Source organism: Corapipo altera, unplaced genomic scaffold (assembly GCF_003945725.1).
Source record: "Corapipo altera isolate COAL_440 unplaced genomic scaffold, ASM394572v1 0, whole genome shotgun sequence".
Lineage (NCBI taxonomy): Eukaryota > Metazoa > Chordata > Aves > Passeriformes > Pipridae > Corapipo > Corapipo altera.
Window position 1 is genome coordinate 24,286,363 of NW_020884872.1, and position 24,269 is coordinate 24,310,631.

General features: G+C 39.9%; 1 protein-coding gene across 1 annotated transcript in view; it reads left to right on the forward strand.

Moving 5' to 3' along the window:
- Positions 1-24,269, forward strand: part of COL4A2 (collagen type IV alpha 2 chain) — a 145,523-nt gene that overhangs the window by 38,283 nt on the left and 82,971 nt on the right. The window contains exon 4 of the mRNA XM_027645734.1: positions 4,384-4,467. Within this exon, the coding sequence (XP_027501535.1) occupies positions 4,384-4,467 (84 nt within the window). The remainder of the gene's footprint in view (positions 1-4,383; positions 4,468-24,269) is intronic.

Genomic DNA, 24,269 nt, shown 5'->3' on the forward strand with positions numbered 1-24,269 from the left:
CTGCTCTTAGTTTCTTTTTCATCATTGGTCCCAATTTTATTACACTCAAAAGTTGGTGTTTCTGACACTATTACCCTGGCAATTTTTTCTCAATACAGTATTGCTATTACAGTTGGCTAAACAAGACAGCCAACCAGTTACCCTATGCTACATTTCTAATCACCTTAGCCTTCTATGATGAGATTTAGCTCAAATGTCTGAAAGAGAGCTGATGAGATTCTCTGAATGGTCTGACATGTTGTGCCTATATTACATAAACCTTAAATTAGATTCCGTAAACCTTATTTCTAGACTCTGGACCTTTTAGAGATTAGTGGAATTAGGCATCATCCAAAACATGAGAAAGATCAGAAATTGAAAGTTTTCTCATCAGACAGCTTTATCCTAAAATATCATTCTGGAGCAAGCACACTTTTCTTCATTTAACTACATATTGTACAAATCAGGAGATTCATCTCCCCATTCTTACACTTTTGCAGGGGGTGGATAGCTGTATGTAAGCTGGTCACCTCCACCCACCTTTACGGTTGAGAGAAAGCAGAAGGTACTTTCTGGGAGAGGTGCAGTCGATTGGTTTAAATGCCAGTATTAGGATGGGGTACATTGTGTTTTACTGTTTTACTGTTCTCTCCACTGACCTCTGGGTCTCTTTCCCCCTGTGGTGTGGGGCGGCCCAGTTCTAGTTCCATTTCCATCTGAGGAACCATTCCAACGTCTTGAAGGATAGGGAAAGGGAACTCCAGCATCAGGGGTTTCTTCAGGTCCTGAGCCTGGAGGGGAGAGGTGCCCTCCCCTCCTTCCACAACCCATGTGGTTCCATGGCCGGCACAGAGACAACACACCGGCGTGGAGAGGAGGCAAGAGAGAGTTTATTGTTGGGGGTGTTACATTTATAGGCTTAGGAGGATTCACAGAGTAACCAATTACAGGTTGCAGGAAGGGGTTAAAAGGGGCCAATGAGAACACCTCAGGATATCTTCTCAGGACATTCTTGCATGGGATAACACTTGTCGTGGGGGGTGTTGGGAAGAAGAAAGCATGAGTTAGCAAAGAGACTACAAAAAGCCATTTTGAAACATGTTTAAACCAGTTTTCTCATATACTGCAGATTTACTGCCACACTGATTAAAAAGGCTTCTCCTGCTCAAATCAAAATAACTGCTTAGGGTTGTCACCACTGGTGTTATGTTCCCAGAAATCTAATTTCCTCAAGACATAAATAGTTGTAATACTTTAAAATTGCATTGTCCACCACTAAATTTTAAACTGTGTTTTTTGCAGTCTAATTACTGACTGATATATGTCCATTTAGTTTCCCTTCATCTTGATCTTGTGCCCATGGGTATAATTGTTTTTGACAAAGTTTTAGAAGAATCCTGAACACATTTATTTTTTAACATTAACAAGCTTATAAGTCATAATGTTTGATACTGTAACTTCCCAGTAATGTAAGATTAAAAATTATGCCATGATCGTATCCTTAGAGAGAGGATAAGCATTCATAGATAGTGGAAGATAACAGAAAATGGCACCTGTGGCAAAAAGCTCCCAGAGTCATTCCATTTGCAGTCAAAAAGTAAAGAAGTGGAGATTATATAATAAGGAAAGCTCAAGTATAATCCAGAAGAGGTATATTGATGCTGGTCTCAAATGTGTTCCCATTATGTTCCCTACCTTTGGAGAATCTTCCAGATTTTTATCTTCATTATCTGAAGAATCTGTGTGCATAAAAGGATACAAAATGAGAAAATAATAAATAAAAAAAAGCTTCCTAAAATTGTGGAAGAAAACAATTGTGTCCCCACATTAGCTACTGGTATTGTTACAGCATGCAGATTAAAATGTTGTATGGTGGGTAGACAAACAATAGACCTTGAACTTCCATTTGAAATAAGCATTAGCAGCCTCCTTTTTTTTTTACGAGTGCACAAATATCTTCCCATAGTTCTGATTCATGCTCTATTTTCTCCTTAGCAACATTTTACCAAATTTAGAGTCACTCTACTAATTAAAAAAAGAGAAATAAACTTATTGTTCTCTTTGGTTTTTTTCTGAGTAGGCGAAATTGAAAACTCACATGATCAAATTACTGTATCTGTCTGTTACTGTTAGGCTGGGATATACTGTTATTTACAGCACCAACAAAAACAAATCTCTAAAAGTTAAAAAAAGATCTCTGGAAGTTCAAAATTGACTGTTATCAATGGCAAAACTACTTAGCACACTGCTCTTTAATGGACACCTCCATCCTGCAGAAGAATATGTTAGCTCAGGCCGTACATCTGCATGGCATTCATAAAAATTAATAGAACTATTCCTAATTTCTGAAAAGGAACCGAGATGAAAACTTTCTAAAATTAAGGATACTGAGAAAAAGATGCAAATTTCATCTGCAAATAACTTAATAAGAGAAAAACCCCACAAAGATAGTGAATTTGTGACCATCCAAATATTTAATTAAAAAATGGACCAACTATAGCAAGCTGCTGGAGTTTATAAAACTACCTTGGTTTATTATTTCCTCTAAACAATAGCTTAAAAATAAAGCAGAATTCATAACATGACATTGAACACTGTTACATCCATGAAATAATTTCCTGAATAAAACACCTAACCTTTAAATAGCTCAGGGCATGTTTTCAGTTCTGTGGACCTCTTTTATCAGTATGAAAACCTTACCTCTTTCATTAAACATGAGAATTAAATATAATGTTGAAAAAAAGTATTTTTATTTATAAAAATAGTTAAGATACAGACATGAACATTCTCATGCAAGCATAGGAACATGTTTTAGGAACTTTGTATTACTGCTTGTCATAAGATCAAGAGCCTGCTGTACAAATATAACCAAAGGAGGACTTTGTCAATGCTTGGTGCCTGCTCCATACCTTTTATTCATTTGGCTCCTGGGGAGGAATACAAATCTCAAAGCTGTGTTTTCAGGTAGTGTGAAGACAGAAGTGGATACCTGAGAAACATAACCCAAAAACCTCAGGTGTTGCGTAGGGGATTGCTTAGAGCCATAAGAAAAATGCTAAGCATGGCAGCATTGGTCCCTCTCTGTTTCACCTCCTTAAGTCAGCGCTAGAGGCAGGAACAGCAGCATCACTGCCTATTTAAGCAACAACATAGCAGTTCAGAGCACCCATCCTGTTTTGGAGGCTTGTTTATACCCCTTTCACCTACCTTTCATGAGATGGTGTGCTCAAGCTATGAAGGAGGCAGAAAGAGTGAAGGAACCATTTGAATCAGGTTGCCAGGAAGGGAGTAAGTGACACAGAGCCTGACTCTGTACCCTATGGCTGGGTTGCCTTGCTCTAAGGAGCAGTGCATGTGAAGTGCCCTGAATAAGTATCTGTGGCTTACAGTAGCCACTGGACTTCTGTCATTTCTCTCTTTTTCTTCTGACTGTATTAATTATTCACTGTGGGGCAAGCCAGGTTCAGAAGTAGTGGCAAGAAATCCTTTTGTCCTTTCCCAGATTACTTACTAGACTGTGGGGCACGTTCAGCATTCAGAACCCTGGGTTTAGGTGGGATGATGGCTGGTCTTCACAGTATTCCTAATTATTAAGTTACAGTTATAAAAGTCATACCACAGCATGCACAGCAACTCTGCTGTTCAGGTTTCTGAACAGGACTGCAGCTGCTGTGTTTCATGCAGGCACTTACTAAGTATAATCTGAGCTGGCCTTCCTGCTGAAATCCATCCAAGGATTTGCATGGAGTGGTGCATATTTTATGATCCATTTATTTGCCGCCCAGGCCAAGGTAGTTCTGGACAAGCACAAAAGATGTAACCAGAACCCTCTACTTAAGCTAGGTCTGATTTCTAAATCACAGTGGTTGGTTGCTAGAAAGTTTTATGTGCCTCCAGAACAGGCAGCCATTGAAGAGGAGAAGGCAGGAGTTTGGCTTATGATTTTGAACATGATATCTACATCTTTCTTTATGTCCACCCATAAATATTTCAAAATACAGCAATGACTTAGAGCATGCATAGAAGGGTGTACTGCATTGTGACCTGGGACTTAGTCTGTGTCCCTAAAGAATCCAAACAACTGCACTTCCATGACATATCTGTTGCATGTGTCAAAAAGATGTGTGAGACACTGCTTAGCGTGGAGCTGTAGTGTTTTGAAAATGTGGAGGAAATGAGTGAAGTAGCCTTATATTTCTTGACACTGATCTCCAAGAACTGGAAAGCCGCTCATGCCTGCTCCTAAGCATAGATTAAAGAGGTTTCAACTGCAAGTCCTAGATCCGATCCTGGTCTTTGCTTGAGCAGTTCCCAGAGAGTCTGCTAATCAAAGCTTATTGTGCTGTGCCAGGTATTCTAGCTGATATGTTTTAACTTTCGTTTTATGTGTGTTCTGGTTTGCAGGGTGGAAAGAAGAGTTACACAGGACCATGTGGAGGCAGAGACTGCAGTGGAGGATGTCAGTGTTTCCCTGAAAAAGGAAGCCGTGTAAGTAACATTTTTTTCCTTTAAAACATTCTTGATGGTACCAGTTTAATGCTGTTTGCTGTAGGTGGACTTCCATCAGACTGCTAAGATTATTAAAACAATTATTCTTTCTCAGGAAAATGTTCCTGCTGTTTCATTTTACTTTCTCAAAAGCTTGTGGATTTGAGGAAATACTTTGTTATGAAATGTAGCCCAGGGACCTGATGGCCATGACAAGCTGATCAGATCAGAATTTTAGAGATGCTATGTTCTATAGCGTCATTGAATTCTGCACTAAATGGATATGCTAAATGAATATGGACAAAATAAGTCAATAATATTCTTGAAGTCTTTCTGATGAAATGTTATCTGTTGACAAGATACCCCATACATGCATGGGATACATATATTTGATGATCTTCGAGGGCTTTTCCAACATAAATGATTCAACAATTCTGTGATTCTGTGTGATTTCCACTAAAGCAAGAAGAAACTAAAGCAAGAAGGAAAGCATGCAACACCTGAAATCCCTGCTGGAAGGGAACTGCTTAGGACTTTGAGCATTACATTGTGGCTGATAGTCTGTTCTTTGTTTTGAGGACTAGTGAGGAATGAAGCAGAGGAAAGGAGATGGGGTGGAGGGGATTAGCCACCTGCCATGAAGAGCTCTGAGAAATAGGGCAGTTCCTATGCTGTATGGCTGGGAGCCCTGGCTGGCAGGCTCCTTCTGTACAGCTTGGTCTTCTGCAGCTGAGACAATGACTCAGCCTTTTCCATCCACCCATCTCTAAGAATAGGTCAGGCAAGAGATGTGGCAGCAGGTCATGTGCTTGTTGTTCTGCTATCATAAACCTCATAAGATTTTTTAGTTCTCTGCCTTCCCTCCGTGCAGCAGGCCATCAGTCCTCATTCCCATTGCATTCCTCAAGCTTGACTCCACGTCTGAGTGGAGAGAGAGGTGGTAGGAAAGTCACAGTGTAGGTGGGAGGAAAGGAACACTCTTGTTTACAGCAGAAGTCCTGGTGTCTCTATGCAAGTCAGATGATCCTGAGGTTATCATACCATGAGGACTGTAATGGTTATACTCCCATCCCCTGACCATGAGCTGCTCATGATCTGCTTTCCATTACAATAACCCAATGGCAAAATGATGAAGGTGAGGACAAACAAGCTCTACCCCAAGATGCAGCTTCCCATGGGACTCCCTCCAGCTGTTACTGCCTTACCTTCATCATCCAGCACATGAAGTTTGGCGAGTGCCTCCTACTACTTCCCAATTTTGACTCAAAGTCAAAACCTGATGCTGTAAGATGCTCACTAGAGTTCATGAAAATATCTGTTGCAAAACTACCAACTTTTGTGACTGAAATATTTTTCATGTAACCTTCAATTTCAAGTTGCCAAGTCTGCAAGAAAAAAGAGGTAGTTAAACGGAAGTAACTGCATAGGTTAGAAAAGTTGAAAATGTAAAATTGCCAGAGTAGAGAACCAGTCAGGTGCCACTGACGAGAAGCTCCCTGTGAGTTACTTACCATCTAGACTGAGAGGTGAGGGCAGATTTTATGTACTTGCTCGCCACTCTCACTCTTGGATTTATCTCAGGAAAGTAAGTAACTCCACTGGCCTCCCTTTAAACAGATACTCAAAAATAGAAAAGGAGTATAATACAGAACATAAATTATATTTTGCTGCTTGTAGTTAATTGTGCAAGATGTGAAGAAGTATTGGGAAAAGGGATTTACAGAATTCTGTAACACTTGAAAAATTGTATTTTACCTCCCTACAGTGATACATCTCATTCTGACTTAGCATACACTGCCTGTATTTTCTGTCTGCTGATCTCTTCAGATGTCACAACCTCTGTTAAACATCTGGTTTAAGGAACAAGATTGGCCTTTAGAGTCTAGTCAAATTTGGCATAGCTTTTGGTCTCATGCTAATCCTCAGTGGGAATATTTATTTTCACAAAACCTCTGTATAATCTGGCACGACACACGTTTTCTGTTCGAGGTGACTCATTACATGCACAATAGACATGTTGCATGTTTGCACTTGTAAGAGTGACTGAAGCAGTCTGTCAGAGCCTGCTGCTACAGTGACTTTCCATCTTGGATGCTTCAGAGCTGTCACTTGCAGGACACCTGGAACTCAGTTGGGATCAGCGCTGCCAAGGTCTGCAGCCTGCTGTCAGCCCTACCATCCCCTGGAAATTCAGTCTGTTCATGACAGGTCTCTCAAAACCAGGCAAATAAAAGCACTTTCTTTGGATTCCTGCTACTGAATGCACATCAGCAGCTGTTGAGTGAAGAGAATTCATTGAAGTGGTAAATACAGTTGCAAACTATGAAAGGAGTAAAGGTCTGAAGAAATGCCTACTCTTTATTTAAGTGTGTTTCTCCTTCATTTGCTGTCATTTATTCAGTTGCAGTCTTAAGACAGAGCATTTGAGTAAAGATGCTTATTAGTTGTCTTAATCCAATTACTTCTGTTTTTTAGAAAGGGGTTTTTGCAAAATATGCCCACTGATATCTCCTGGGGCTCTCTGCTAGAGGCAGAGAGGCACTGTTGAGATGTGTGAGGATTCAGCCAGGTTTTGGTGATTTGTGTCAGGTCTTCAGGCGTCGGACAGCTGGAAGCCCTGTGCTTCTGTCTACATTGCTTTTGTTTCAGGACTGATAAGTGCAGGCATGAAGACACAGGAAAGTTGAATTGTGCTTCACACGGGCAGTTTCTAGGGACAAAAGGCAACTTAGCAGAAATCAATGCACGCACTTAGAAGGCCTACTGGACAAAGATATGTGGTTTTAGTTTTTCCTCCATCCTATTTTGGCTGGGTTCAGCCCTGCAACTTTCCCTGGGCTCAGACACAGCTGAAATCCAGTAGGGACAGAAAAATAAAACAGCAGAAGTGACATCTGCCCACTGTAGTGGTCTGGGAGCTTCTGCAGGTAGGCAAAGGCAACAGCTAGCCCGCAACCTCCTGCTTCTCGTCTAAGCTGCTCCCAGTGTTCTGAGAACACCTGCAAACATTCCCAGGAGGAAAACTGGTCCTATTCAAATGTTAGAGAATCAGGACATTCCTGATAACCATGTTTGCAATTCACAGCAAATGCTGAGCTGTTGCTTGGAGAAGAGTCTCTGAACAAATATTTCTTGGGCCACACATGTTCCCACCTCCTGTCTTGCTTTTGAGTTCGCACCTTCAAAGTAGAAAGAGTAAAGGGAATTTCCTCCCTAAGTTGGTTTTTTGTTCCTAGTCTCTAATGACACTCTAGCCTTTGTTCTTTTTCACTGCAGCTTAGTTATTTTCCATTGTATTTACTGTTAGCTGGTTACAAATACCCAATCTATCTAACCATACCTTGCAATTAGGCAGGTGGTTGGAGCTAAGGCTGCAGGAGCCAAGCTTGGGAATCACCCTCTGCATTTCCCCTTCTCACTGCTGGCAAAAAGCTCAGTGACATTGCAGTGAGAATTGAAGCTCCTGAAGGAGTGTTCAAATCCACATGTAAAGAAAGCATGGTAGAAGCCTCAATGGAAGACACAGAGTGAAAAAGGGAGAGGAAAGACAACAGACTCATCTTCTCCCTAAGATGAGACAGATACATCTTCTCATTTTCTTCTAAGACAACTTCTCCTAAATTGTTCTCCTAAGACAACAGACTCACCCTTTCCCTATGCTACATGTGGAGAACATAGTGTAAGGAGTACCCAGATGCCTGAGTAAGAGGGAAAAGAGTAAAGGGAAACACTGATACAGTATTGAAATTCTGTTTTGAATGAAACAGAAACACTGGATTAAAGGAACAAAAAAAACCCAAATTAAAAACATCTGTTTTCTTTCTTTTTCCTCTAGATTTTTATTGCAACTCCTAAAATCTTGATATTTATAGTCCTTTGCAGACTCTGTATTGGTCAGGGAACAATATATGTGCCTTTAAAATTTGTTAAACATTAATGCACTTACATAGGAAATGATAACTCCTTTCAGTACAATGGCCAACTGTTTGACCTACTGAAGTTCATAATCAACCTCACTTCATAACCAACCTAGAAGGCTTTATAGAAAGTGGAAGTGAGTGGAAATCTTTTTGATCTTCTGCAGAGTGAGAAAATGCACTCTTTTGAAATCTCTCTTTGTACTTTCTGAGTCAAGCATCTGACAGTGCTCAAGCCGTTTAGCCATTGTTTTTGCAAGGGGCTGGAATAATGGAAACTGAAATTAAAAGGCAACTTTTTGTCCCCCCATAAAGGCCATTTTTGGGAATGCCTGAACATTCCTTTTTAACCAAGACTGGCATGAGTGCTCAGTAGAACTCCCTTACAGATACCTGTTATATTGCTTTCACTAATGCAATGGCCATGGGTAAGCTATTACCAGTTCATCTATAATTACTCCTGTTTGCTTTTGGATGCCATACAGTTGGGAAATCTAGTGTCTGATATTCACTTACAAGCATTTTCCATAGAAGTTTAAATCTTAACACATGGGCTAGATCTAGATGTTTTTCATCATAATTAAAAAATAAAAAAAACCCCACACCGACAAAATATTACACATAAATACCTGAATTCTGTTATTATATCTTAGGGAGATGTTTAAATCCAATAAAATAATTTTATCAACTGTTAGTGTAATTCTTGTACATCACAATTAACTGGCTTCTAAGCTGGTATAATGGCAGTAGCTCCTTCTAACTCTTTGTTAGTGTAAGCTGATATATATGATGAAATCTTTTTATATACCCTTTTTTATGCAAAATTAGAACATAAGAAGAATCTTCTCAAACTGGACCAGTGATACATGTAGCCCACTACTCTGTTCCCACCTGTGGCAGTAAGAGATGCTGTTTATGGGGAGCACAGAGTTCTGGCAGCTTTCTGCAGTCCATTTCACTTACACCCAAGATAACCCAATCTATATGTTTCTTTAGTATCTGTGTTTTTCCCTGAATTTGTCTAATCATTTTTTGAAGCTGCTGTAACTGTGTGTCTTCACAACCTCTAGTGGCACAAAGGAGTTCACTACTCAAATTATGTCAGTCACGTCTCAAATTATATAAATTATATAAATCACTGTCTGACCTGTTCTACGCAAATCTCCCTTTGGTTTCATTGAGTACATCCTATTTCTAGTACTGTAAGACTTGGAGCAGTTCTGTGTTTATGTTGCTCACTGCTTCCCTAATTTTGTAATTCTCAGTTTTATTCCCTCTCATTTTTCTCCTGTCCAATAGGACAAATCCCCGCCTTTTTAAGTTCTCTTTTGAAGGCAACATTCCAACCCTTAGTCCCTTTATTCTACTCTCTCTTCTACAAGAGACCAGAAGTGTACACAGAACACAGGATTATGGATGCGCTAAGCAAATTGACACCCATCATTTTCTTCTCAGTATCATTCCTGATGTTCCCCAACACTGAAGCCTATCTACCCACCCAGTTTAGTGGGGTCCTTCTGAATCTCCCAGCATGGGAGATCACCAGATCTCCCCATTCCTCATCACCAACATCACATTTAACAACCTAAGAGAGATTAGTATCATCTATAGACTCCAATGTTTAACAGTTCAGTCTCTTCTGCAGATGACTGTTGAAATCTTTGCTAAAACCAGTTAGAGCACACATCTGAGAGGACCCATTGCTGTTGTCTCCATTTTGAAATATGACCATCAGATACTATTCTTTTCTTCCTAACAAAGAACAGTTTATCAAAATAGTCTTGAGAATCCAAATATATTACAGTCACTAAGGCTTGCTTTACCATGCTTATCCTTGTGCTCAGTTACTGTATTCTTTAAGGTGCACTACTGCCTTGCTACGCAGGAAAGTCAAATAAACTGACCCACAGTTCACAGGGTCTCCTCTTGAGCCTCTTTTCCGTATGGAAGCTTGGTTGGCACCAGCCCACTGGTGCAGTGTCAGTTTGTAAAGTTGGGTTACACACTTTGGCCAGCAGTTCTGCAGTTTCATACTTGAGTTCCTTCAGACGTTACAGATGAATGCCCCCACTCCTGTTCACTTAGTAACGCCTGCCTTACCTATTTTATCTACTTCCTTTATATTTACCTGAAGTTAATCTGTCTCAAGGAATAACTTGGATCTGGGACCTTCTCAAACACCTTCAGCAGTAAAGACCTATGCAGAGAAGTCACTAAGTGTCTCTACTCTGACCTTATCATCCCTGAGTGGTCCTTATAAGCCCTTGGCATCACATGTACTGCTATTTCCCTTGATGGCTTCTTGTTTTTCTTTAAACATCTTTTTACTGTCAGCTTGATTGTCTTCTGCAAAATTTTCTCATTCAGTTTTACCCATCCTAGTTGCCATTTACTCTTAATCTGTTTCTTATGGGCTTTCCTGTTCATTTCAGCAGTTTTTTAAATACCAACCCTTTTGCCTACAATAGCCTCCTTAGCTTTTTTTATGAGCTATGCAGGGCTTTTATTGAACCGTTTTACTTTCTTTTTGATATGTGACACATAGTTTACCAGGATTTTTAATACAGTGCTTTTGAAAAGCCTCCAGGTTGCTTTAGGCTTCTTGCCTTTTTGACTGCTTTTTTAGGCTTTTACTATTTTTGTGATTTTTATGTATTTCCCCTTCTTGAAATTGGATATCTGTGTGATGTATTTGTTTGGCTTACTCCATCCCACTACACTACAGCAATAAGTTCAGTTTTACTGTGAAACTCTTGCAGAGCAGTTCTCCCAGTAAAGCAGGTCCTTAAAGCAGGTCCTGTGCAGCACTAAACACAGAGATTAAACCCAGAGCAGCATCCTGTCTTATGTGTCCAAGGGTTTACTGCTCTAAGAAAAAGTCAGTTGCTGTGTCCAAAACTTTTACCTCCTTATCACACCTGGATGAGGCATTGTGCCTGACAGTAGTTGGAATTGGAATTGGACAGTAGTTGGAATTGGCCAGTATTGCTACCTGACCTAGTTTTGCAGCTTCTCTAATTTCACTAAGTATTTAATTATTGAGGTCTTTAGCAGGGGAATCCTAAATACAAACCAAGTCCTACTTTTCTGTTATTTCCACCCACAAGGATTTCCTAATGTACCCCTCTGCCCCAAGTATTTTTTTTCTGTAACCCTTTGTTGTAGTCTTCGCATACAGTGCCTTTGCCCTGGCTGTGATTTTCTATCACTCCTGTAAAGCAGACAGACTAGTATAGTAACTCTGTATGCCACTGATTATCCTCCTTTAACCAGCATGAGATGCCTGTTATATCAGGGTTGTCATTTATTAACAAGTAGTATAATTCCATAATCCTGTTTTGTAGATCTTATAGCATTGCTGTAGAAGCATTTACAACTTTTGACCATTCATTTCCTCCCATGCCTTCTCAGGAATGTATTGAGCATTAGCCATTTCTCACTCACAAGTTCATTCAGTCTGAACCAGGTGCTCCATGGCTGTCAGTCTTCTACTGTTTCTAGTTTAACTGTTTCTCTGTGAACTTTTTAATTCTTAGTAGTAACAGCCATGTTCCATTTTGTATGGAACAAGTCTAGTCTGTTCCTCCTATGCAGGTCTCTCTTGTTCCACGGAGTTGGCAAGGACTTCAGTCTCCCACACAGCTGCCTTGAGTTAATCCCTAGGACATCCCTGTTCTGCTCTCTCGCCAGTGGTATAATATAGATTGTGTCCACTGGTCCCTCCTTTGTACCAGACTACTAAGACTTCTACCAGATTATAAGCAACTAGAGATTTGAGTTTATCAGAGATTTGATCTCTTGTTCCAAGCTGATTATCCACCTTCCCTCTGACTGACTACCCCTAAATACTTATTAGACCAACATCAAGGTTTTGTGGTTTTTTTTTTTTTGATGATGGCCATGTGAGGGGAGCCACAGCAGAGACTGGACTGCTCCACCACATTCTGGCAGGCCTTGTGGACCTGTTTCCCTCCAGCTCAGCCTGTCTTTCCTCTAGAGAACAAATCAGGACTTCTGCTAGGGCCAGGGGCTGCATATGCAAAACCTGCCTCTGGGATCAGCAGTAACACAACTGGCACTCTCTTTGCAACAAACCAAGAGGTCTCTGCTCTGATGCTTATCTTCTGCCTGCATCCTGAGCTTGCAATTTGTTAGCTCTTGAGAGTTTGTATTAGTATAACTTCTTGTTTGAGAGATGATAGGCATTACTTTTCCTTTTTCCTGCTCTACCCATATTAAACTTAGTAGCAACAAGGAAGATCTGGCCTCACTGAGATGTCCCTGGGAGTCATGAGGAGAAGGCAAGCTGACCTAAACATCTCTATACAGGCTGATGCAATTTCCTTCATTTAAGGATCCCCCATGACAGCTCATATGACCTTCAGACATCTGCAGGAAGCCACTCAGCAAACATCCAAACATGAACCCACCACCAGAAGAAACTCCACGGATCACACAAGCCAAAATCTCACAAAGCTTATGTACCTTCCAGAGGCCTGCCCTTGCTTGTCTTTCTCTTTTGATTCTTACCTTCCCAAAGCAGAAATGGTTTGGAAAATGTCCTATTTGCTCTCCAATTTTTGCCATATACAAAACTTCAAGAGTGAACTTGATCATATATCTTTTATACTATTGTCAGAATCTGCAGCAGAATGGATATAAGTACCAAAAAAGGGTGCTTCAAAATTTCACATTGCTTTGTATACCAAGGTTAACTGTGGAAATTTCTAGGAAGAAGAGCTGCCCTCAGAGGGGAGGTATTTGGGGGAGGTATTTGTAATGGCAAGAGATTTAAAAGTAAAACACCTATGGTACTAATGATCATTATGCATGGACAGGAAGGCACCTTTCATTATTTCAGTGGTGTGATCAAGTCTGGTATGGTACTAGAGGTTTAATTTTCTTTTTTTCTCCGGTCATGGTAATAGTGGAGAGCAGCTCCAAGGATGGCAAAAGACAGGAAAGGAAAAGTGTTACCATGAAACACTTGAACAGTATGAAGCTAAATTCTGCTTGCAGATACACGAGTACAGTTTTCTTTTGCACACGTGTTTGAGGGTAGTTTCAAATGCTTGCTTTCATTTAAGTTTATTCTTTCAAAACACAGCCTTACAAGATCTTTCCAGCATACATGAATCCTGCAAGTCCTGATATTGTTCCATAGGCATCTAAATCTTGGGCATAAAGCTTAATCGCGTGAACTGTTAGCAGTAAATAGGCCCATAATCTTTTGAGTTTGCTACCAAAGGCAGGCAGGGTACCCTGTTTGCTTGATAGAACTTGAACTCGTGTCAGTCAGAAGCTTGGTACCTACTTCGTGATCTAATATTTTATTTAATGAAAATTGCTTAGCCTGGGCTACGTTGACTATCGACCAACCATGCAGTGGGATAGTTGTGTTGCTAATTCCTGTTCTTTAGTACATTTGTCCTGACATTTTTTTAAGTGAAATATGCATGTTTTCTTTTTTTCTTAAACTCTGTTTATACATGTTTAATCAACATCAGAGATCTTTTTGAACTGGTGGATGGAGGTTAGATAACTTTCCCATGAGCAAGAAGCATGGGATCCTCCTTTCATATATGCATTCTACACAAAATCTGACATTTGGGAAATCAGTGAAAGGTCTTCCTCAGAATCTCTTTCAAATAAAAAATGTAAAATATATTAAAAATATATTAAAATATATTTAAAAAGCAGGGTATTTTGTTTGAAGGTACATGCCACATCACATTTTCATTTGTAAATGTTCAGAATATTATAAAGAATATTTAAAACATAAAATAAACTCAAATGGAGACTTTATTTAAATCAAACAAAATATGCACATTGACCAAAAATTATTTTTTTACTCATTCTTTTGCAGAACATTTCTACTTCAGCCAGAAGTGAAACATTGTTTGATTCCATAAGTAACCTATAGGAATTGTATTTATTTGTAATCTAAAGGACTACAGTATTGTTAAGCCCATCCCATGCTAACAATTTACACTCCCCGTATTTTGCTCCAGCCCTGAAAGCAAAATTATTCCAAACCCTTTTCAAATCAATCATACAGGAGAAAAAGAATGATACTTGACTGGAAGGTAGTCAAAAGGACACATTCACCTTTTATTTCCATATTCAGCTTAATCTTCTTAAACTTCCCTGGATTGATATATGTTATCTCCAGCAAAGTAAGTGCAGGTAAGCAGCATTCACAAGATACCGTGCCTTCTCGCTACAGCCTGAGCTTAAATGTGTGCAGATACTTCTACAAGCTTGTATAAAAAACCTTTACAATCTCAGCTGGTGTGACAGGAGAACAATTCAACAGCATTGGGCAAAGCTCAAGAATTAGTGTAATCAATCAAAATGAATACTAAGGTTGTAGTTTAAACAAACTTATGACCGAAGTAAATACGCTGGATTAACTCTTTGTAATGTAGATTCAGCTCCTCTGTTTGAAATTACACTGTAATGCCTTTTGCATTACCTATGTATTCTGTTGATTTATGGGCTTGTTACACTCTAAGAAAACAAATCTTATGGCAGTTTGCTAATAAATTGAGAAGGTATTTCACTGGTATTTTAGGAATTTATTTTGAGGGCAACATTTTTAAGAGGGCATTTGGCCATCTGCATATCACAAATTTGATTGAGAGATGGAGAAAAAAAGGAAGAGAAGTCACAGTAAGCAATCAAGAACCACTTTATTGCAGAAGATCAAACAAGACTTAAAATTTAACTCTAGAAAATTTAACTGTAGTGAAGAAATAATAGAAAGGAAACTTGTTGGAGATGGGTAGTGCAAAGTTAACTTGGGTCACAATAGTCAATGCTGGGATAAGAACCCTTTGGATGTACTTAACAACCATTTAAAAAATTGCCATACCTTTTTTCTTGAACAGCATTTTTCCCCTTCCTGTCTTCCTACAAAATCCTGAAAGTATATTTTACCTTATTTAGAAAATAAACACCTGCAGTTAAGCAATTTTCTGACTTATCTGTAACCTCTCCTCTCATTCTGGTCAATAGTGTCTACGTAGCACAGTACGTTCTCATGTATCATTGATCTTTTTGTTTGGTTTTCACGTATAAATTACGCTTCGTTACAGAAATGAAATGCACTGTCAGGATTGTTTTTGGACAAATGTGCTGTCCATTTGGTTAGACCTTCAGGTTTTGACTTCTAGCAGTCAGACAGTGCAACTACTGCACAAAAATATTCTTGGTGCTTTCGGCCAAGTTTTGGAATTTCTGCTTACTGTGAGCAGGAGTTTAAAGAAAGAGCAGCGAGTGGATGATAGTTTTGCTCTGTGACTGGGTAGCTCACACAGGCATCCAAGAGGGATAATCCAGGTCATCCTTTAGCGCTTAAATTATACTCTAGAGATTGTAAATGTTTCTCATGACATATGTCTGAGGCTTTACAAATTTCTCAAATGGTGCTTGTTTCTATTTTCCGTACTTTTGTCACATGGGAGCAAGTAACATTGACCCATTTTCCTTTTGTCTGCTTTGGTAAGTACCAAACTATTAGTGGAATCCTTTGAGTCTGACCTGGAGAGACCAGGAATGTGGGAATGGGCAGGCTGTCATCACGAACAGTATCTGCCGAGGCAGACTGAGCCTGTTCTCAGCATTTTCTTACTGACACTTAAGAGAATGAATGTCCCTTATTTACCTCAGTTTGTACATAATTTCCATGTACTTTTCGATGTGAACTGGACTGTTGAAGTATACTTAAGTGCTACCATTACACTGATCTGGGAAAGGATGACAAGTGTTAAAATATCTTACAATTAGATATTAAATTTGGGAGCATGTAGAAAGAAGATCTTGAAGGATAGATGCCTGTATTTTAGGCACAGAGAACAGCTCTAGATGATGAATAAGCTGCAAGCCCAAACAAGTAAAACATTTGTTAAGCATTTTTTCTCCCACAGGCTAAAATTATTTTTCTATGAAAAGATTGTATTAGTCCATCAGATTCCTTTCTGTCTACTGCTATCATAGATGTTCAACAAAGAAAAGCACTTTGAGTTTTTTGTGGGTTTGATTTTGGGTTTTTTTTCAGTATGGGTCATGGTTTTCAATGAAATTCTGTGTCTAACTATTGCTTATCTCATTAGCAAAACTAATTTTTGCAAATACAGTATTATTGGTTAAATAGATACTGTAAACCCTTATTAACTTTTTTAAAAGCAGGTTTATTTGTCCCTAAAGTTGTTGCAAACGCATAGTATAGGTGTAAAAGCAAAAAAGAAAGTTGTGCTCACTATTCTCCCCAGCACACATGTTGTTTCACTCCATTCATGGTATAGCAACCTATATAGTCTTCTGTCCAGTCAAATAAAGACCTGGATATTCTGTATTATTTTCTTCTGATCTAAATAATCCTTTTCCCCTATAAACCATCCTTTGGCTGTTTCTCAGTTTCTAGGTGCCCTACTTCTCTCTTTCTTTGATGACCTTTCTGTTATCCACTCCCAAGCATGCAGCATCTTCTCATTTTCCATTTCACCACTGGTTTTGTGTTAAATGCTTTCCATAAGGGACTTCCTTTCTTGATAGCCTGGAAGAGGAATGAGAGAAGCTGGTTCTGTGAGATGAGCTCTCCCTCTTATAATGCAGGATGGTATGGTCTTCACAGCTGTCAGGGCTTGTCTGTGTTAAGATGTAAACTCCTTGGGCGGGAGCTGTTTGCTGTTTGCATGTGGTTCTTTGTGCCAAGAGCATTGCTAGCACTTCCAGGGTTATGGCAGAGGTGGCATCATGCAGAGGGGCAGTGACAGCTTTTTTCCACCGGACAGGCACTCCAACAGCAAAGGGCTCAAAGGCACCACATTATGCTGTGGGTGTTGGACCCATATATGTTCATTATTCCAGTATTTAATAAGGATATGCATTGGCATGCAGATTTATGGGAAAAATGTTTTTTCCGCAGGAAACTCTTCAGTTCAAATATGACTGTGCTGCTACTGCAGAATTTCCCTTACCACTGTGAGACTAACTCCCTTTCCATCACAGAGCACAGATGTACTTGGCACAGATATGCAGTGTAACACCATCTTGCACCCTTTTCACAGCTTTTATTTTACTCCATTTTTATTTGCTAGGGACTTTGCACCATAGGACTGTTCCCCCACCATCAGTGTACCTGGCAGACAGGATAGGCTACGTTGCATGAGCCCAATCTTGTCCTTCTTCAACCTCTCCTCATAGAGCAGGACTGCAGGTTACAGAAGGGATGAGCTCCCCCTGTGTGATGGGGAAGTTTCTGTTGCTGTCCCCTGCAGCTTCTCATCCCTAGCCCCTGCCTTCAGAGAAGAAGCAGAGGTAATGTGCAGACTGAGGACAGATGCATTTGTTTTTCTTGTTGTTACGATGCCTCACAAACCAAACTGCAGTTTCAGTCTGCTAACTGGTACCTGGTGCTGCCAGCAAGGTCTTGACTGCACTGCATGGCCACAGGCACGTACAACTGCTTAGGACTGCCTGAGCCACAGCTCCCTGTACAGGTCCTCCCTCTCCTTCTCAGCTGGCTTCTTTCTTTCAAACAGTTGCAGAGTTGGTTTTGCTAAATGACATAAGGTTATAATAAATCAAGTGAGAAGATTTGTGTTGTGCTTCCTACTGTATGGGAGAGGTCCATATGGTTTAATTACTTCCTCTGTGCGTCAGATATATGTATATAAAATCTCTGAAGCCATGTAACTGCCAAGATCCTATGGTGTGCTTTGAAACATCCATGCAGTGAACTCTCAAATGCTGTAGATGTGCTATGAAATATAAATGTAAAATAGAAGTCAGCTTATCCAGTTAAACAACAGTATTAAAATTAGAGAAATCAATGGAGAGATCCAGATTTCAGCAGAATGGAGAAGGGGGAAAGGACAAGAAAACTTTCTCAAGGCTGAATAGAGTTTTATCATCAAAGGAGATGGGAGAAAAATATTATACCCCCCAGAGAAACAGCAGAGCAACCTGAGGACAAGAACCATGTCAAAGAAAGCCACCTAGTGAATTGTTAAGCCATTTGAAAAGTGTCATCACAAAATATACCTGTGGTACAGCTTTGGCCACCAGACAAAATTCTGCTTAAAAAATTAACTGTTCCTGTGCTTTCAGGCAAAAATGCAGAGGAGAGTAAGTAGACCATGCAGACCTGTAAATCTAAGATCATGGGTGGGTCCATGCACAGAGCCACAGTCAGTGTCTCAGCAGGGAGCTGCTCACCCCTGCATCTGTAGAGCTATTTTCTCAGGACCTGGCAGGCATGTAGTGACATATTTTCAATCTGGCACAATGGCTCGAGCATCTCTTGAGAAGGGGAATGGTATGTATTGGAGTGGTGATGTTAAGGGTGCAGGGCACCTCCGTGGGATCAAGCATGTCCAGGGCCTGATCTGCAATGGTAACCTTAGTTAAGTGCACTGGAGAACAGGCTTGCTTCTCCTGCCCCAAGCTGCCATCCTTCTGTGTCATGTCTCTAAAGCTGCCTGAGCTATTCCAGATGCATGGGAAGTGGAGAATAGGTTTGTTGGAGTTACTGGATCCGTTACTACCATCAAGACAAGGAAGATGTGGTTCCTTCATGAGAAAGCACCCATGGGAAGAATCAAGGTGTCCTCAGAATACTCCTGAAAGTGACTCTGACACTGCCCCAAGGTGCCAACACTGACAACTTAGCAGGACCCTTCAGCCCATGCCCCGCTGAGGTATGTGGTGTGCAGAACAAGAAACATGCAGAGGGGTAGGGGTCCTCCCCCTTAGGGGACAAGACCCTCCTAACCCCTGCATCTCCCTCCTCAGCATATCCAGTCCTCGCTGGAGGGACACATGACCCTGTTACCACAGGAGTATTCCCCTGTCTAGTAAAGTGCATGTATAGCCATCAAAGATACTCACTGCTGTCACAGTAGTAGTTCTATTAAGTAATGTTTTCTACTAGCTAATTGTATCAGTCATATATACATTTAATCAGCAAAAATCCTCTACATATGTTCTGCCTTTCAGCATGTGCTGCCTAAGAATGACAGTTTGTCCCCTCATGTTTACCAAAACTAAATAAACACTAAATACCATTCTCAATAAGTACACTTTTTAAAAAAGGTTATTTTTAACTGCTTCAACAGCCCCAACACCCTGGTATAAATATACACATGGTATTGTCTGCTGAGTCTGTGGCTTGGTGCATTTACACAGCTGCAGTATGGGCTGCTGTTTACTCTCCCCCTCACAGGCTTTGTGTTCTACCTTTTCCGTGTAAGGATTTTCCTTCTCTATCTGTACTTAGTCCTAGACAGAGAACTGTCCTGATTTATATATATTATGTAACTTAAGTGACTTCAAATATGTTTTGCATAGTGTAAAGCAGAACACCAACTGGCTGAATAAACCCTCCTGCAATGAGTCATAATTGTAAAGCTAAATGTGTTCCTGCCTCTGTGTTCTAAGTCAACAGGAGTCCTTTTCATTTTTGTGGGATAAACATACTTCTCTGTCATGTATTTACAGTCACTGGAACACTTGCAGCCACTTGTGAATGCTTTACTACTTCAAGGAGAGATTTTTCACACTGAGATTTTTCAAATCCTGATTCTCTAAACCAAATTCTGTTGAAGATCTTGAGAAGTGTATGCTGTTAGAGGCTGCATATCTGTTATCCATACCCAGTGGAGTACAATTTTGTTTTCAATTCAGTTAAAAGCGTCCCCATAATGAAGTTCAATACCTAGTATTAGTTTATAATTGTTCATCTATTCCTGCAACATGTTTATTCAAACATCAACCACAGTTTTCAGAAAGATTGGTCAGCATTTTTTGTCTCTATTCTTGTCATGAGTTGAAATACAGGTCAAACTTAAGCTTATCCTCAAAATTCCCTCAGTACGAAAGCAAGTCATTCCTAGGTTCTTGTAACATCTTTCAGTTAACCTACATCTTTAAGCAAGTACATGATACCTTTTATGCCTGTGTTACAAATGAGTCCCTTAAGCTGCAGGCACATATAAAAGTTGTGGGAGCTATCCCACCCCAGCTGTGTGTTTGCCAAATAGACCGCACCAATTGCCAACAGACACAATTTGGTTGAAGCCCTGCAGAAAGGACATTTTTAGTTTGATCATTTGTTTTTGTGGCTGCTGGTCTGATCAGCTTTCAGAATTGAAATTTGGCAAGAAGTAAGCTTTGGCTTTTAAGAGCTAACTAAGCATCTAAGAATTCACGAGAGGCTTGAAGTGTGTTTTGTAAGGAAGCAGAAGCATCACAGGCAAATTGTATTGTATTTGACCGGGGAAGACCCAGGTGTTTTAAATCAAAGCTGCAGGAGTAACGAAGACATTCCAAAGGGTCCAGGAGGGAAATGCTTAAGCTTCCAGCTTAGCCTTCTGTGAGAACCTTTCAGTTTCATGTAATGGAAATAGGAAATAGCCATCTTTGCTTAAATTTAACTGTCAGGGGAGAATTGAGACAAAACCATCTGCAGATATTAATCTACTGCTCTCTAAAGTAAAATAGCATTGAGACTTCCTTCTTAGAAGTGCCTACTTCCATGGACGCAAAGCTTTTGGCGTAATCACAGAATAAGCAGAAATTTCCTTGAGTTGGTTAGCATGGGCTGGAAGAGGGTGGTAGTCAAAAAGGAAAATTACAGGAGTATACATAGTGATGTGTAAACAAACCAAAAGGCAAGTCTTTCAAACAAAACACTAATATTTAGATACTAAAGTGTCATGAGGTAAACTGAGACAAAGCAAAGAAAACCTCAGCTACCAACTGCTATTAAGAACTAGTGATTGGGGGGAAAAAGATTTCATTTTGTCTTATAAAAAGTATTTTTTTCCTGGAGGGGGGAAATGTTGCACAACCTGTAAACACTCCAGGATGCAGAAGCATTGGCCAGCTGATGACTGATGAATGTAGTTTACTTCCTATCTGCCTTTGAATATTTGGGCAGATGAAATTGCTGAGAATAAATGCTGATGGGGGTTGTGAAACAATCCCCTGCTTTGTTCAGCACCCTGAAACTTAGTCCAGTTTGGTCTGTGGCCAGCGCATGTGCCTTTGTATGATGCCATGGTGCTTGTAATGCTCTGTTGGTTTTTACCAACTTGACAGTTGTGCTCCTCTGGATTCTCTTACAGCCAGAGTCAGATGTGTCCCTGAAATGATGTAATCTCCTCTGTTGCTGTCAGTGTGATATGTGTTTTTCTGTTTTGTGGCTGATGGATATGGAGCCAGAGTAATATGGACTGCACATTTGCTTTTTGTTATGTGCAACTGTGTGTGTTCCTGTTGCCACTTCAGAATGATGTTACTTTTATCTGTATAATACAAGATCATTTTCTGTGTTCTGCCCATCTCCTTTTGGTTGGGGTATTACGTGTCTCAACTAGATGCCTAGGGATAACTCCCTTGCACTTTTTCCTCCAAGGTTTTAAACTGAATCTTTAGGATGGAAAATCGATGTCTCTTCATCTTCAAAGTGGTTAAGCTGGGGGTTACCTGAGCTTTTGTTAGGGCTCTTTTAATGGAGAACTCTGAACAAAATTCCTTCCTTGGGTGAAAACTAAACAAATATAGAAATTAGGAATTTGAACAGTACATTTGTTTAAGCTTCTCAAGGGGAATTTACCCCATCTTACTCCTTCAGTTTGACTGAATATCTTTCAATTAAGGTAGTAGTCCCCATCTATTCTTCAGCTGCTCTCCAAATCTTCCTCAAAAGAGGCAGCAGTCAGCAGCGCCCTGGTAGTGCTGGACTTGATCTTGGATAGGAGCACAAATTCACTTACAAAATCCTGACCTGCTTGTCAGTCATTAGTCATGTGTAGTATATCTCTTGTGCAATCCAGAATCATGTACAAAAAAGTATAAAATTACAACTATTCCAACTGTTATTCTCTTTATGCATTATTCTGTACTGAAACTTCAGCCGTCTGCATCCCCATTTGACTATGAAGTACCTCTTTCACCAATTGCACATTTTTATTTATTTGTTTTCAAAAACTTGGCCCCTTCTTGTGCTGGCACTCTGAGTTCCCATCTTCCTGTCCTCTGAGTCGCCATCTTCCTGTGCCACCAGGGCCCATCCTTCCTCTCTGACTTTCATTACCAACCATTTTATGGTAGTGAAAAGAAAACTTGCTTCTTGTTTCTTAGACACCTCCAGCTGGCAACCTACACTGACCTCTTCATCCAGCAGCTCTCTCCCTGGATGTGCTCCAGGCTACTCCCTGCATGTGGCCAGGGTATGCCTCAGACGCAGCCACATGGGATGCTCCACCTTCGCAGAGCCTGGTCCTGCAAAAGAGCTGTGAGAGGTTGGGCACACTCAGAAGCAAACATGGGACCTTCCGACATTCCATCCAACTGAAAGTAAAAAGCTTTGCTGAGTGTATGCAGCTTTACAAAGGTCTGTAACTTGCCCAAGTTTCAGATGAAGGTCAAAAGTTGCTTTGCTGACACAAAATTCTTTTCCTTAAAGGAGCATGGGGAGGGAAAGAATCTTTCAAAGAGAGAGGTCCCCAGGAGACTCAGAGACCAAGACAGACCTACACCATGACCCAGCACCGACTGACAGTGTGGGCAGTGTGGGAGGCTTAAAGAGTGCCTCAGCTCTTCAGGTTTCTGTATGTACCCTCATGTCACAAAACTCAACAGGAGCATTTCTCACCTGAAACTAGTAACTGATGACATGCATCAGCTCGATGATTGCTTTCTGGAAGCCATGCTATAGGAAAGAAACAGATCAAGTAGACCAACAGATAACAATTTATGGGGTTTGGAGTTCAGGATTATCATATATTTAATTCCACACACTGCAGCTTCTTATTCAGATACCACCATTTCAATACATTCTTTCTACATTAGATTTGAAATTTAAAGGGAATAAATAGAGGAATTCATGTTCCGGATTGTATATTGCAGTTTTGTGCATTTGTTTTTCTGGAGAGAAGGGATGTGAATCATATGCTTAGGGAACAAACGAGTGATCCAAATAGGTGCTGCAGTTAAAAACTATACGTGAAGGAAAAAAAAAAACAAACCCACTTCTTTTCAATGTTTTGTCTTTTTACATCTTTAGCCAGATGTCATGCGAGTACTTTGGTACTGCTTTTGTGAACATTTTCTTGAAGTTTTACAGGAAGCTAAGACATGGAAAGACTATAAATATATGTGCATTTCCCAGATGAACTGCATTTTCCAACCAGTGCATAGGAACAAAGAGAGTTAAAAGTCAAAACAGAGAAATTCCTCTGAGCATTTTGATTATGAGAAGATTTGTAGGGCTTTACTTTAATAACTATAAAATACTTCAAACTGGTTTCTTAATGTCAACATTATTTATTTTTCAGAGCAAAGTTCAGAAAATTTTGAATTATTGTATATAAATTTTTTACATGTCATGGCTCATTCAAATACACATATATATACTTTTTTTCAGAAGTGATAGATTGCCAAGTTATCTGACCTCTCAAGAGAGGAAGTTGGGAGGACAGTTTAGTAACATTTTCTTTCATTCCCAATGTGGAATAAGATCAAAAAATATGTATTTTAAATTCTGCTAATAGCCTTATCTTTTCTAAACCATAAGGTACTGGCAAAATAACAGCACAAGTAAACATGGCTCTTGATGCACCACATTAAAAAATGGCTTTTGTTTATGAAAACTTTTTTTGTTGTAGAAACTTGTGGGAATAATGTTGTATTAATGGTAGGATGTTGACCTTTTCCAGCTATGGAAGATAGTCTCAGAACAGGATCCAGGAAAAACAAACATGGAAACTACTTAACTCCTTAGTTGTGTGCCCGAAACTTTGTGAGGAAGCTTTATTTAAACTTAGTCTATTGTACTTACAGATTGTGTCATTACATTAAAGTGCCACACACACACAA